This window comes from Salvelinus fontinalis, chromosome 6 (genome assembly GCF_029448725.1).
Source record: "Salvelinus fontinalis isolate EN_2023a chromosome 6, ASM2944872v1, whole genome shotgun sequence".
NCBI lineage: Eukaryota > Metazoa > Chordata > Actinopteri > Salmoniformes > Salmonidae > Salvelinus > Salvelinus fontinalis.
This window is the reverse complement of record NC_074670.1, coordinates 78,342,102-78,357,511: the sequence shown is the minus strand read 5'-3', so window position 1 is coordinate 78,357,511 and position 15,410 is coordinate 78,342,102. Positions and strand designations below refer to the sequence as shown.

The 15,410-nt window shown below is 39.8% G+C and overlaps 1 protein-coding gene across 8 annotated transcripts in view; it reads left to right on the top strand.

Annotated features, from left to right (window-relative positions):
- Positions 1 to 2,464: 2,464 nt before the first annotated feature.
- The window catches only part of tnip1 (TNFAIP3 interacting protein 1), a 39,339-nt gene continuing 26,393 nt past the window's right edge, over positions 2,465 to 15,410 (top strand). For 5 of the 8 annotated variants that reach the window (XM_055927789.1, XM_055927787.1, XM_055927792.1 and 2 more), the window contains exons 1-4: positions 7,555 to 7,664; positions 8,164 to 8,221; positions 11,886 to 12,075; positions 13,218 to 13,367. In XM_055927789.1, the coding sequence (XP_055783764.1) occupies positions 8,183 to 8,221; positions 11,886 to 12,075; positions 13,218 to 13,367 (379 nt within the window). In that variant the 5' untranslated portion in view covers positions 7,555 to 7,664; positions 8,164 to 8,182. Of the gene's footprint in view, positions 2,572 to 7,554; positions 7,665 to 8,130; positions 8,222 to 11,885; positions 12,076 to 13,217; positions 13,368 to 15,410 lie in introns of those variants that run through there. The other 3 variants (XM_055927786.1, XM_055927791.1, XM_055927790.1) reach the window with 3 other exon arrangements.

Here is a 15,410-nt window from a genome sequence, read left to right as displayed (position 1 = left end):
ACTGTATGCTGTTCTGTATGATGTATTATGTACTGTATGATGTACTATATTTTGTATGATGTACTGTATGATGTACTGTATGATGTACTGTATGATGTATTATGTACTGTATGATGTACTGTATGTTGTATGATGTACTGTATAACGTGTGATGTATGATGTACTGTATGATGTACTGTATGATGTATTATGTGCTGTATGATGTACTGTATGTTGTATGATGTACTGTATAACGTGTGATGTATGATGTACTGTATGATGTATGATGTACTGTATGATGTACTGTATGACGTATGATGTACTGTATGCTGTACTGTATGATGTACTGTATGATGTATGATATAATGTATGATGTACTGTATGCTGTACTGTATGTTGTATGATGTACTGTATAACGTGTGATGTATGATGTACTGTATGATGTACTGTATGATGTACTGTATGATGTATGATGTACTGTATGACGTATGATGTACTGTATGCTGTTCTGTATGATGTATTATGTGCTGTATGATGTACTATATTTTGTATGATGTACTGTATGATGTACTGTATGATGTACTGTGTGATGTATGATGTACTGTATGATGTACTGTATAACGTGTGATGTATGATGTACTGTATGATGTACTGTATGATGTATGATGTACTGTATGATGTATGATGTACTGTGTGATGTACTGTATGATGTATGATGTAATGTATGATGGATGATGTATTGTATGATGTACTATATGATGTACTGTATAATGTACTGTATGTTGTATGATGTACTGTATAACGTGTGATGTATGATGTACTGCATAAGATATGATGTACTGTGTGATGTACTGTATGATGTATGATGTAATGTATGATTTATGATGTATTGTATGATGTACTGTATGATGTACTGTGTGATGTACTGTATGTTGTACTGTATAACGTGTGATGTATGATGTACTGCATAACATATGATGTACTGTATGATGTACTGTATGATGTATGATATATTGTATGATGGATGATGTATTGTATGATGTACTGTATAATGTACTGTGTGTTGTATGATGTACTGTATAACGTGTGATGTATGATGTACTGCATAAGATATGATGTACTGTGTGATGTACTGTATGATGTATGATGTAATGTATGATTTATGATGTATTGTATGATGTACTGTATGATGTACTGTGTGATGTACTGTATGTTGTACTGTATAACGTGTGATGTATGATGTACTGCATAACATATGATGTACTGTATGATGTACTGTATGATGTACTGAATGTTGTATGATGTACTGCATGATGTACTGTATGATGTACTGAATGTTGTATGATGTACTGTATAACGTGTGATGTATGATGTACTGCATAACATATGATGTGCTGTATGATGTACTGTATGATGTACTGTATGATGTACTGTATGTTGTACTGTATGTTGTATGATGTACTGTATAACGTGTGTTGTATGATGTACTCTATAACATGTGTTGTATGATGTACTGCATAACATATGATGTACTGTATGATGTACTGTATGATGTACTGTATGTGATGAGCTGTATTCGTGAGTGCAGCTGTTGTCAAGCGTCTCAGAGTTAAAAGCGGAAAGAAGAAAAAAGTGTTTTGAGAGAGGAGGAAATCCCCTACATCAGGCCAAGAGATCCATGGCAACATGTAGACTGTAGACTGAACCTTGCAGCAGCCCAACACTGCTCATTTAAACTGCACCTTGCAGCAGCCCAACACTGCTCATTTAAACTGCACCGTGCAGCAGCCCAACACTGCTCATTTAAACTGCACCTTGCAGCAGCCCAACACTGCTCATTTAAACTGCACCGTGCAGCAGCCCAACACTGCTCATTTAAACTGCACCTTGCAGCAGCCCAACAATGCTCATTTAAACTGCACCTTGCAGCAGCCCAACACTGCTCATTTAAACTGCACCGTGCAGTAGCCCAACACTGCTCATTTAAACTGCACCTTGCAGCAGCCCAACAATGCTCATTTAAACTGCACCTTGCAGCAGCCCAACACTGCTCATTTAAACAAAGACTACAACCTCAAAATGATCCCTATTTCATGTTAATTATTATACATTCATAGATTTTTTTGAACCTTTATTTAACTATGCAAGTTTAATATAAATGAGATTAAACTTGGTTATTAGGCCTTTTACTGTATGGACATTAATTTCTGTGTTATGTCAACTAAATGTGCAAAGAGACATTTAATGTAATTTCCAGCACGCTTTAGTTCTGATTCACAAAGAGTACATTGCAACTCTAGTGTTCCTGTGTAGAATATAACTAACACATACAGTAGCAGACGGAGAGTATCGACTGTGTCTGTTTCTCTGGTTGTGTTGTTCACTTTAGGCCAGACTACACTACTGCGCAGTTAGACGGAACCCAGGTCGCCCTGCTCTGCTCTGTTCTCTTCTGTTGAGGCTATGAACTGTATCAGGCCCTTTCTCTATGTGGGAATTCCCCATGTCTCTCTAAAAACATTGAAATTGCTTCCCCCCCTTATTCACCAATTTCCTTAAAATGCATCTCTCGGACACACGCTCAATGTGTGGGTGAGTTTATGTTTGTTCACTCTTTTCCAAATTGTATATATAGATGTCGTTTTGTTTGATGTTATAAGATAGTTTGTCTAGGTTATAAAGAGTTCTTTGTTGAGGCTTTTTGACTCTGACTTGGTCACGCTGAATGAATCATCTAATGTGCGTACATGGGCGAATCAAGTTAGTTTAAAAAAAAATGCAATTTGATTTGTGAATAATTGTTAATATTAAAAAGGTTCATTTAATCTAGAATATGATTCTAATTATTTCAGACAAATACATCAAAAATATAAATATGATACTCTTCCAGTAATCTAAAATTAATGTTTTGATGTTTATTTAACTAGGCAAGTCAGTTAAGAACAAATTCTTATTTACAATGATGGCCTATCAGGAACAGTGGGTTAACTGCCTTGTTCAGGGGCAGAACGACAGATTTTTACCTTGTCAGCTCGGGGATTCGATCTAGCAACCTTTCCGGTTACTGGCCCAACGCTCTAACCACTAGGCTACCTGCCACCCCAATGTAATATGTTATAAAAACATTTAATTCCATTTATGTGATGTCATATCTCTTTTACTGATTAGATTTTTTTTAAATGGCTAACCTTAGTATGGGAGTAATTATAGGTCATATTTGTTGTTATAAAAAAAACACATCCGAAATTATAACATGACATTTCTGTAATCACTCCAAAATAAAAAATGATAAACATGTTACTATTGGTGTGCAGTAACAGTAAATCTGAGTTATGAAAAACAAACCCTATACTGAACAGTGCAAATATCAGCCAGCTTTTCCAGACCGGCCTATTCAGCAGATATCCAACCAAGCTACAGTCCAGGTGTGGACTTTTCACAGTATTTTGTGCTTGAGACAAAAATTGAGCCATGTATTATAGCAAATTCTTTGACATTCATTCCTAGAAAGAAGAAAATAACTTTTGATAACTTTTGATATTTCAAATATATTCATTTAAATGTTTTTGTGACACTTGAATGACCAAAGTGCTCAAGATCGAAAAGAGAAACGTCCTCCCATGACCCAAATCGTCCTCCAACGACACAAATTAAGAAAAACAATTGTATGTGATTTTCGATGTTTTCTCATAACTGACGACCCACTTCTCACATGCCCAGGGCCCACTAGATCAAGGGCCAGTATCCACCCGGACAGATGAATCTGAGTCCTGGACTAAAATAAATATTTAAATAGAGATTGGAGATTTGTGTTAGATCTGGCTCCATCTACTCTATTCTACTCTACTGTACTCTATTCTACTCTATTCTATTATACTCTCCTGTACTCCACTATACTCTATTCTATTATACTCTACTCTATTCTACTCTACTGTACTCTATTCTACTCTATTCTATTATACTCTCCTGTACTCCACTATACTCTATTCTATTATACTCTACTGTACTCTATTCTACTCCACTGTACTCTACTGTACTCTATTCTACTATATTCTACTTTACTGTACTCTATTCTACTCTACTGTACTCTATTATACTCTATTCTGTTATACTCTACTGTACTCTATTCTACTCTATTCTACTATATTCTATTATACTCTACCGTACTCTATTCTACTATACTTTACTGTACTCTATCCTGCTCTACTGTACTCTATTCTACTCTACTGTACTCTATTATATTTTACTTTACTGTACTCTATTCTACTTTACTGTACTCTATTCTACTCTACTGTACTCTAATCTATTCTACTCTACTGTACTCTATTCTACTCTACTCTACTGTACTCTATTCTATTATACTTTACTGTACTCTATCCTGCTCTACTGTACTCTATTCTACTCTAATGTACTCTATTATACTCTGCTGTACTCTATTCTATTTTACTTTACTGTACTCTATTCTACTCTATTTTACTTTACTGTACTCTATTCTACTCTATTCTGCTCTACTGTACTCTATTCTACTCTATTTTACTTTACTGTACTCTATTCTACTCTATTCTGCTCTACTGTACTCTATTCTACTCTATTTTACTTTGCTGTACTTTATTCTACTTTATTCTGCTCTACTGTACTCTATTCTACTTTATTCTGCTCTACTGTACTCTATTCTACTCTATTTTACTTTGCTGTACTCTATTCTACTTTATTCTGCTCTACTGTACTCTATTCTACTTTATTCTGCTCTACTGTACTCTATTTTACTTTGCTGTACTCTATTCTACTTTATTCTGCTCTACTGTACTCTATTCTACTCTATTCTGCTCTACTGTACTCTATTCTACTCTATTCTGCTTTACTGTACTCTATTCTACTCTATTTTACTCTGCTGTACTCTATTCTACTTTATTCTAAACCAGTGAGCCGATGTTCAAGATAAGCAATAAAACAAAATTACTATTTTATGTTTTTCTTGTTTAACAATATAAACATGTTTTGTTGGTTACGTAACGCCAAATGTGAATTTTTGCAGCGCTAGAAGATTAATGTTGTCGAAAAACAGATTTGATTAAGCTTTAGGTCAGCGGGCTAACACTGTCTTTAGTCCCAACTGGGTTTGAACCTAGGTTGTCTGCGTGACACACGACTGGGTTTGATGGAAAGGGAAGTATGAAAAGATAGCAGTGTGCCAAGTTTTAACCATTGTGATGGTTACCTGGCCTGACATGAGTGAACTGTTGTGTCGCCCCCACACCGCAACAAAGTTGTTCAGTCTTGTAGGCCTTAAGGTTAGCTTGGAGTGCTGGTTATGGCCAGGGTTGGCTAGGTTACTTTCTAAATGTAATTCGTTACAGTTTCTAGTCACCTGTCCAAAATTGTAATCAGTAATGTCAATTTTGGATTACCCAAACTCAGTAACGTAATCTGATTACGTTCAGATGACCTTCCCTTTAAGAGGTATTAATTAGAAGATAAAAAGGATCCATAAAACACATTTGGTATGTTATCATAGTGGTCCCTGATTTGCAGTCAGATTCGCTGAGGTGGAACAAACTTAAACTTGCGCTTTTTTTCAATGCTGAATTGAATGTCATTTAGAAAACATCCTTTCAGAATTTAAAAGTAATCCAAGAAGTAATAATCTAGTTTTTCAAAAGTATCGATAATCTGATTACAATTTGTTTGCTGGTAATGTAACTGATTACACTTAATGTTTTTTTGTAATCAGATTACATTACTCCTCAACCCTGAATATGGTGTCCAATGGGTCCTACAGACCATAGAGAATGAGAGAGGCCTCTAGTGGCCAAAAGGCTGTATTAGCATGGCCAGCTCAATTTAGGGCTTCCACCATTTTAATGTAGTCAACTAGGTGGGACTTCCAACTTTCTTGGCTGATCCCTGCTTGTGACTCTGTAGGACTCATGTCCAACCGGGTCATCAGGAGGGATCAGCCAATCGTGAAGAAGAAAATGTACGTCTTCAAAATGGAGATAGCCTCAATGGCGCTGCCCATGCTGTCACAGACGCCATAATGGAACAGATACAAAAATGAGTGCTCTATCTATCTCTATGGTACAGACGCACTATCTCACCTATTTTTTTGTCAATAGCAGTTCATGTTTAGGCCTTATTGTATTTACATTATTGGTTTTGGTTGCATCTAGTGTTTGGAGGTCACCCATCATGAGTTTCCAATTTTTGAAATAACTGAGGCTCTGAAAACTATCTGCAGTAAGCCTATGCATGCTGGTGTTGGCAGTTTTATTAAGGTTGTTCCAAAGTTCATATGTGCACAGATAGAACATCATGGAAATAATAATTCAGCCTATTGTAGAGCTTTTAAAGGAGTAGTGAAGTCTGTGTGACTGTACTACAGCCTCTGTCTAGAGGTGTGGCGCTGTAAAGGAGTAGTGAAGTCTGTGTGACTGTACTACAGCCTCTGTCTAGAGGTGTGGGGCTGTAAAGGAGTAGTGAAGTCTGTGTGACTGTACTACAGCCTCTGTCTAGAGGTGTGGAGCTGTAAAGGAGTAGTGAAGTCTATGCGACTGTACTACAGCCTCTGTCTAGAGGTGTAGAGCTGTAAAGGAGTAGTGAAGTCTGTGTGACTGTACTACAGCCTCTGTCTAGAGGTGTGGAGCTGTAAAGGAGTAGTGAAGTCTGTGTGACTGTACTACAGCCTCTGTCTAGAGGTGTAGAGCTGTAAAGGAGTAGTGAAGTCTGTGTGACTGTACTACAGCCTCTGTCTAGAGGTGTGGCGCTGTAAAGGAGTAGTGAAGTCTATGTGACTGTACTACAGCCTCTGTCTAGAGGTGTGGAGCTGTAAAGGAGTAGTGAAGTCTGTGTGACTGTACTACAGCCTCTGTCTAGAGGTGTGGAGCTGTAAAGGAGTAGTGAAGTCTGTGTGACTGTACTACAGCCTCTGTCTAGAGGTGTGGAGCTGTAAAGGAGTAGTGAAGTCCTATGCGACTGTACTACAGCCTCTGTCTAGAGGTGTGGAGCTAACAGCTAGAATCCTTAGTTGTTACATCATTTTTTGGACTAATAAATTAATGATATATACACATTGATTCTTGAAGAATACAATTGGTAAATGCCTCATGAGCTTAGTTCAACTGTCATACCCCATCAGAACTCGAAATATAAACTTGTTTTACTCCAATGTTTGTAAACAACTTAAAAGTAAACAAACACTGTATAGCCTCATAACATGGTTAAAACTATAATTGTTATCAAATCAAATGAAACATCGATTAAGTTATATCATGGATGGTCAGTCCTTGCATCTATAGCTCTGTCTATGAATTTGAGAATGGTTACATGACTCCAGGTCCATACCAGAGGCAGAGGCGTGTTGTCTGCTCTGTTATTGTTTCAACTAACCGTTGTAGCTTTGAAGCCCTGGTAACCGGTTAAAGCCTTGCTCTGACTGTAGTCGAGCATGCCCCCCCCCCCCCCCCCCCCCCTCCCCAATCCCTACATTACCAAGGTTTGGAGCAAAACCCTGCACTGTCTCTTTAAAGATTAAACCAGTCTGTGTCAAGCGTCTGCATTGGTCGGCCCGGTTGTCAACCACAGCTGTTTACATCAGACGAGAGCGAGGTGGACTTTCCCAGGTTACAGCAGAGACCACTTCCGCAATTGGTGTCTGGGCAAATCGAAGGAGCCACTGAAGCAGAAAGGTAGCTAATACAACCCAACGATCTCTTTGTTCTTTGGTTACCATGAAATGTATTTAAAGCTGGCTAGCTACGTTGTCAGGAAACACACTGGTTTTGATGCGTAGCAAATGGCTAGTTAACGCTAGTTAGTTATCTGTAAGATATATTCTGTCATGTTAGCTGATTGTCATGCAAATACTAGCTAACGGGTTAGCCAGGTTATCTTGTAGGAATACTTTGACAGATAGCTAGCTAACGATAATATTAATTAGCTATCGTTCAAGTAAGCATCATGTTAGCTTGCTAAACAGTCTGATGTCGTAATTGTTAGCTGACGGTTTTCCAGCATCCTAGCATAGCAACTGATGACTAACGTTAGCTAGCTTCGTGGCTAGTCATTAACATTAGCTAAGCTAGTGTAACTGTCGGATGTCGCTACTAACTACTAAACCGCGGGAGATGTTGTTCTCGCTTGTCATCTAATCAGGGACCTTTATCTTTTCTGGACTGGATACTTTAGCCGTCTCTTCTAATCAATAATGAACGAAGAAAGAAAGAGAGGCCGAAAAGACGCCAGAGTGAGTTGGATCATGATGTGGTGTTGTCGTAACGTTAGGTTGATGTCATCACATCTCATGACAACATCCAGCTTCAATTGGTGTGAATGGTGAAGTTTTCCAAAAGAATGTCTTGTCTTTTCATTTAATTATTATATTTTGCAGCGGATGTCGACTGCACTAGCAAGGGTCTTTTAAATCATCTGGTTTCTGTACAATGTCTTTGTTTCTCATCTGTCTGGTTGGAAGTTCAGTTTAAATATTGCATGGTCATTTTTCTAAGCGGCATTCCCAGTGTGGCATTGTTACATCCTTGTGTTCAAGTCATTGAGTGATAACATCAGTGTGTGTATGTTACACATTCAAATGATTGTGTCTCGAAATAGCTTTTGCAGAAATTCCCTTTTGATGGTGGTGTTAAAGACTCTTTACTTTGTAAATGGTTTAGGGTGGGGAACCAACACAATGCTTGTTATATAACCAAACTTCTCCCCCTGTATAAGGTTAGTACTTCTCCTGTATTAGGTAGTATAAGGTTAGTACTTCTCCTGTATTAGGTAGTATGAGGTTAGTACTTCTCCTGTATTAGGTAGTATGAGGTTAGTACTTCTCCTGTATTAGGTAGTATGAGGTTAGTACTTCTCCTGTATTAGGTAGTATGAGGTTAGTACTTCTCCTGTATTAGGCAGTATGAGGTTAGTACTTCTCCTGTATTAGGCAGTATGAGGTTAGTACTTCTCCTGTATGAGGTTAGTACTTCTCCTGTGTTAGGCAGTATGAGGTTAGTACTTCTCCTGTGTTAGGCAGTATGAGGTTAGTACTTCTCCTGTGTTAGGCAGTATGAGGTTAGTACTTCTCCTGTGTTAGGCAGTATGAGGTTAGTACTTCTCCTGTGTTAGGCAGTATGAGGTTAGTACTTCTCCTGTGTTAGGCAGTATGAGGTTAGTACTTCTCCTGTGTTAGGCAGTATGAGGTTAGTACTTCTCCTGTGTTAGGCAGTATGAGGTTAGTACTTCTCCTGTGTTAGGCAGTATGAGGTTAGTACTTCTCCTGTGTTAGGCAGTATGAGGTTAGTACTTCTCCTGTGTTAGGCAGTATGAGGTTAGTACTTCTCCTGTGTTAGGCAGTATGAGGTTAGTACTTCTCCTGTGTTAGGCAGTATGAGGTTAGTACTTCTCCTGTGTTAGGCAGTATGAGGTTAGTACTTCTCCTGTGTTAGGCAGTATGAGGTTAGTACTTCTCCTGTATTAGGCAGTATGAGGTTAGTACTTCTCCTGTATTAGGCAGTATGAGGTTAGTACTTGTCCTGTATTAGGCAGTATGAGGTTAGTACTTCTCCTGTATTAGGCAGTATGAGGTTAGTACTTCTCCTGTATTAGGCAGTATGAGGTTAGTACTTCCCCTGTATTAGGCAGTATGAGGTTAGTACTTCCTAGACATGAGGTTAGTACGTTTTCCTCTTGTATGAGGTTAGTACGTTTCCCTCTTGTATGAGGTTAGTACGTTTCCCTCTTGTATGAGGTTAGTACGTTTCCCTCTTGTATGAGGTTAGTACGTTTCCCTCTTGTATGAGGTTAGTACGTTTCCCTCTTGTATGAGGTTAGTACGTTTTCCTCTTGTATGAGGTTAGTACGTTTTCCTCTTGTATGAGGTTAGTACGTTTCCCTCTTGTATGAGGTTAGTACGTTTCCCTCTTGTATGAGGTTAGTACGTTTCCCTCTTGTATGAGGTTAGTACGTTTCCCTCTTGTATGAGGTTAGTACGTTTTCCTCTTGTATGAGGTTAGTACGTTTTCCTCTTGTATGAGGTTAGTACGTTTTCCTCTTGTATGAGGTTAGTACGTTTTCCTCTTGTATGAGGTTAGTACGTTTTCCTCTTGTATGAGGTTAGTACGTTTTCCTCTTGTATGAGGTTAGTACGTTTTCCTCTTGTATGAGGTTAGTACGTTTTCCTCTTGTATGAGGTTAGTACGTTTTCCTCTTGTATGAGGTTAGTACGTTTCCCTCTTGTATGAGGTTAGTACGTTTCCCTCTTGTATGAGGTTAGTACGTTTCCCTCTTGTATGAGGTTAGTACGTTTCCCTCTTGTATGAGGTTAGTACGTTTCCCTCTTGTATGAGGTTAGTACGTTTCCCTCTTGTATGAGGTTAGTACGTTTCCCTCTTGTATGAGGTTAGTACGTTTTCCTCTTGTATGAGGTTAGTACGTTTTCCTCTTGTATGAGGTTAGTACGTTTTCCTCTTGTATGAGGTTAGTACGTTTTCCTCTTGTATGAGGTTAGTACGTTTCCCTCTTGTATGAGGTTAGTACGTTTCCCTCTTGTATGAGGTTAGTACGTTTCCCTCTTGTATGAGGTTAGTACGTTTCCCTCTTGTGAGGTTAGTACGTTTCCCTCGTATGAGGTTAGTACGTTTCCCTCGTATGAGGTTAGTACGTTTCCCTCGTATGAGGTTAGTACGTTTCCCTCGTATGAGGTTAGTACGTTTCCCTCTTGTATGAGGTTAGTACGTTTCCCTCTTGTATGAGGTTAGTACGTTTCCCTCTTGTATGAGGTTAGTACGTTTCCCTCTTGTATGAGGTTAGTACGTTTCCCTCTTGTATGAGGTTAGTACGTTTCCCTCTTGTATGAGGTTAGTACGTTTCCCTCTTGTATGAGGTTAGTACGTTTCCCTCTTGTATGAGGTTAGTACGTTTCCCTCTTGTATGGGGTTAGTACGTTTCCCTCTTGTATGGGGTTAGTACGTTTCCCTCTTGTATGGGGTTAGTACGTTTCCCTCTTGTATGGGGTTAGTACGTTTCCCTCTTGTATGGGGTTAGTACGTTTCCCTCTTGTATGGGGTTAGTACGTTTCCCTCTTGTATGGGGTTAGTACGTTTCCCTCTTGTATGGGGTTAGTACGTTTCCCTCTTGTATGGGGTTAGTACGTTTCCCTCTTGTATGGGGTTAGTACGTTTCCCTCTTGTATGGGGTTAGTACGTTTCCCTCTTGTATGGGGTTAGTACGTTTCCCTCTTGTATGGGGTTAGTACGTTTCCCTCTTGTATGAGGTTAGTACGTTTCCCTCTTGTATGAGGTTAGTACGTTTCCCTCTTGTATGAGGTTAGTACGTTTCCCTCTTGTATGAGGTTAGTACGTTTTCCTCTTGTATGAGGTTAGTACGTTTTCCTCTTGTATGAGGTTAGTACGTTTTCCTCTTGTATGAGGTTAGTACGTTTTCCTCTTGTATGAGGTTAGTACGTTTTCCTCTTGTATGAGGTTAGTACGTTTTCCTCTTGTATGAGGTTAGTACGTTTTCCTCTTGTATGAGGTTAGTACGTTTTCCTCTTGTATGTGGTATGCATTTTGTTATGGTAGGCTAAACATCTCAATGTCTATTAGTTTCCCCCTTAGCCTTCTGTGATATAGCTATTGACTTAGCCTGGTCCCAGATCAGTTAGTCAACTCCTTGTCACTCATTGCCATTCCAAGGAGTTGATGTGATAGCAAAAACAGATCTGGGATCTGGCTACTGAAGTCTAGGTTCCTCCCATGACAAACGGTAAACATGACATGAGCCTATTTCCCCATACTGTCACAAAAGTTACTGAGTCAAAACACATTCCCTAACTGAAACCTCCCACACATCTCTGCCCCTCTTTTTTCTATTGGTTCTTTCCTATTGACGTTTCTGTTCTGTTGTTCCTCCAGTTCCCAGCACCATGCCTGGTAAGTGAATCAGTGGCAATGGAAGGAAAAGGGCCCTATCGTATCTATGACCCAGGCGGGGGCGAGGCTAAGGCCAGAGAGGAGGGCAGCAGCGGTGGAGGGGGAAGCTACAGACTACTACTGGAAGAGAACAGCGTGCTCAGAGAGAGGATGAAGGGACTCAAGAGCTTAGGTCTGTACCTGCTTTTGTGATATATACTACCTCTCTGGTCTAGATCACCAGCTCTTAATTATGATCCTAATCTGATATATACTACCTCTCTGGTCTAGATCACCAGCTCTTAATTATGATCCTAATCTGATATATACTACCTCTCTGGTCTGGATCACCAGCTCTTAATTATGATCCTAATCTGATATATACTACCTCTCTGGTCTGGATCACCAGCTCTTAATTATGATCCTAATCTGATATATACTACCTCTCTGGTCTGGATCACCAGCTCTTAATTATGATCCTAATCTCTAGTGGACAGAATGTAATCTGGCATTTGACCACATTACATAAGATTTTAGTTCGGGGGATTTCAAATGACTCCATGTAAGACTACAGCTCTTTAAACAACCCCCCCCCCCCCCCCCCCCCCCCCTCATATATCTCTATTAGTGTAGGTACTTGTGACGTTGTACCAATGCCACTGTACAGTACAGCAGTAGACCTGGGTTAACTACATTTGATCTGACAGATCTCAAGACCAAACCCCACACAACCAGGACCTCAACCCTCATCACACTCATCTGTCTAGATTAGTGTTGTGACCTATACGTTCTAGCTACAAATTCCATTCTCATAGCCTTGTAGGAACAATGTGGTTAGACCTGATTCCATTCTTGTGTTATGTGCTGTAATGTTTGCAGGGAGTTTCTCTGTAGTGACTTGGGACTAGTGAGTGTTGGCGTAGTCCATTCTTTGGTTATGTGTTGTTTCTCTGTAATGAGTAATGTTCTCAGGGTCGGCATGATTTAGTTGTTAGTCATCAGAAGCACTAGCTACTGTCTATCCGTCATGTATTATAGGTCATGTAGACTGTGAATAACATATTCAGCTATATGCCACAACCCATAATGAACAAGTGACTAGGCCTACTTCAAATCAAGATGTTTCTAGCTGTCTCTGGTGTGTAGGAGCTGTTTGTTACCGCTGTAAATACGGTTGTTACTGATGGTTTGTCTGTCTGGTGTGTAGGAGCTGTTTGTTACTACTGTAAATACGGTTGTTGTTACTGATGGTTTGTCTGTCTGGTGTGTAGGAGCTGTTTGTTACTACTGTAAATACGGTTGTTGTTACTGATGGTTTGTCTGTCTGGTGTGTAGGAGACCTGTTGGAGGAGTCTCAGTGGGAGGCTTCTAAGTTGCGTCAGCGTGTAGAGGAGCTGGTCAGAGACAACGAGGCCCTGAAGTCTTCTACCTCCAGCTTCGCTACCAGTCTGTGTATGGGAGGACCTGTTCAGACTGAGACACAAGGTATGCTGTCAGAGATGGGTTTCCTACCTGATTATTCATGAGTTACAGCAGTATGTTATCATCAATGGCCCAGTACAGCCAGCTGTTTGAAAAAAGGCCAGCTGTTTGAAAAAAGGCCAGCTGTTTGAAAAAAGGCCAGCTGTTTGAAAAAAGGCCAGCTGTTTGAAAAAAGGCCAGCTGTTTGAAAAAAGGCCAGCTGTTTGAAAAAAGGCCATCTGTTTGAAAAAAGGCCAGCTGAAATTTCAACCTGTTTTAGTTGGATGGAGTTTTGGCCTTCCATGGTGACATCACTATGCAGTAAATTTGTTAATAGACCAATAAGAAAGAGATCCAAATCTCTCTGCCAATTACATATTTTTAGTTTCCCCTCCCCACTCAGACCAATCACAGACAGTCCTAGCTAAATTCTTACTTGAGAAATTGCTTTTTGCTAAGAATCAATTTTTGTGTCTTTTTGACCAAATTATTTAATGTTGAGGTAAAAGCGGCTGCATTGGACCTGTAACAGCAAGCTTTTCCTGAGGTTTCTATAGGTGGTTGCTAACACTATATAATGACCCTATAACGGTAGGTAGCCTAGTGGTTAGTGTTGGACTAGTAACTGAAAAGGTTGCTAGATCGATTCCCCGAGCTGACAAGGTAAAAATCTGTCGTTCTGCCCCTGAACAAGGCAGTTAACCCACTGTTCCTAGGCACGTCATTGTAACTAAGAATGTGTTCTTAACTGACTTGCCTAGTTAAATAAAGGTTAAATAAAAACAGTGGTGTGACTATATAACGACCCTATAATAGTGGTGTGACTATATTACGACCCTGTAGCAGTGGTGTGACTATATAACAGTGGTGTGACTATATAACGACCCTATAACAGTGGTGTGACTATATTACGACCCTATAACAGTGGTGTGACTATATTACGACCCTGTAGCAGTGGTGTGACTATATAACAGTGGTGTGACTATATAACGACCCTATAACAGTGGTGTGACTATATTACGACCCTGTAGCAGTGGTGTGACTATATAACAGTGGTGTGACTATATAACGACCCTATAATAGTGGTGTGACTATATTACGACCCTGTAGCAGTGGTGTGACTATATAACGACCCTGTAACAGTGGTGTGACTATATAACGACCCTGTAGCAGTGGTGTGACTATATAACGACCCTGTAACAGTGGTGTGACTATATTACGACCCTGTAGCAGTGGTGTGACTATATAACGACCCTATAACAGTGGTGTGACTATGTAACGACCCTATAACAGTGGTGTGACTATGTAACGACCCTATAACAGTGGTGTGACTATATAACGACCCTGTAACAGTGGTGTGGCTATGTAACGACCCTGTAGCAGTGGTGTGACTATATTACGACCCTGTAGCAGTGGTGTGACTATATTACGACCCTGTAGCAGTAGTGTGACTATATAACGACCCTGTAGCAGTGGTGTGACTATATAACAGTGGTGTGACTATATTACGACCCTGTAGCAGTGGTGTGACTATATAACAGTGGTGTGACTATATAACAGTGGTGTGACTATATAACAGTGGTGTGACTATATAACAGTGGTGTGACTATATAACAGTGGTGTGACTATATTACGACCCTGTAGCAGTGGTGTGACTATATAACAGTGGTGTGACTATATAACAGTGGTGTGACTATATTACGACCCTGTAGCAGTGGTGTGACTATATAACGACCCTGTAGCAGTGGTGTGACTATATAACGACCCTGTAACAGTGGTGTGACTATATAACGACCCTGTAGCAGTGGTGTGACTATATAACGACCCTATAGCAGTGGTGTGACTATATAACGACCCTATAGCAGTGGTGTGACTATATAACGACCCTATAGCAGTGGTGTGACTATATAACGACCCTATAACAGTGGTGTGACTATAACGACCCTGTAACAGTGGTGTGACTATATAACAGTGGTGTGACTATATAACGACCCTATAGCAGTGGTGTGACTATATAACGACCCTATAGCAGTGGTGTGACTATATAACGACCCTATAACAGTGGTG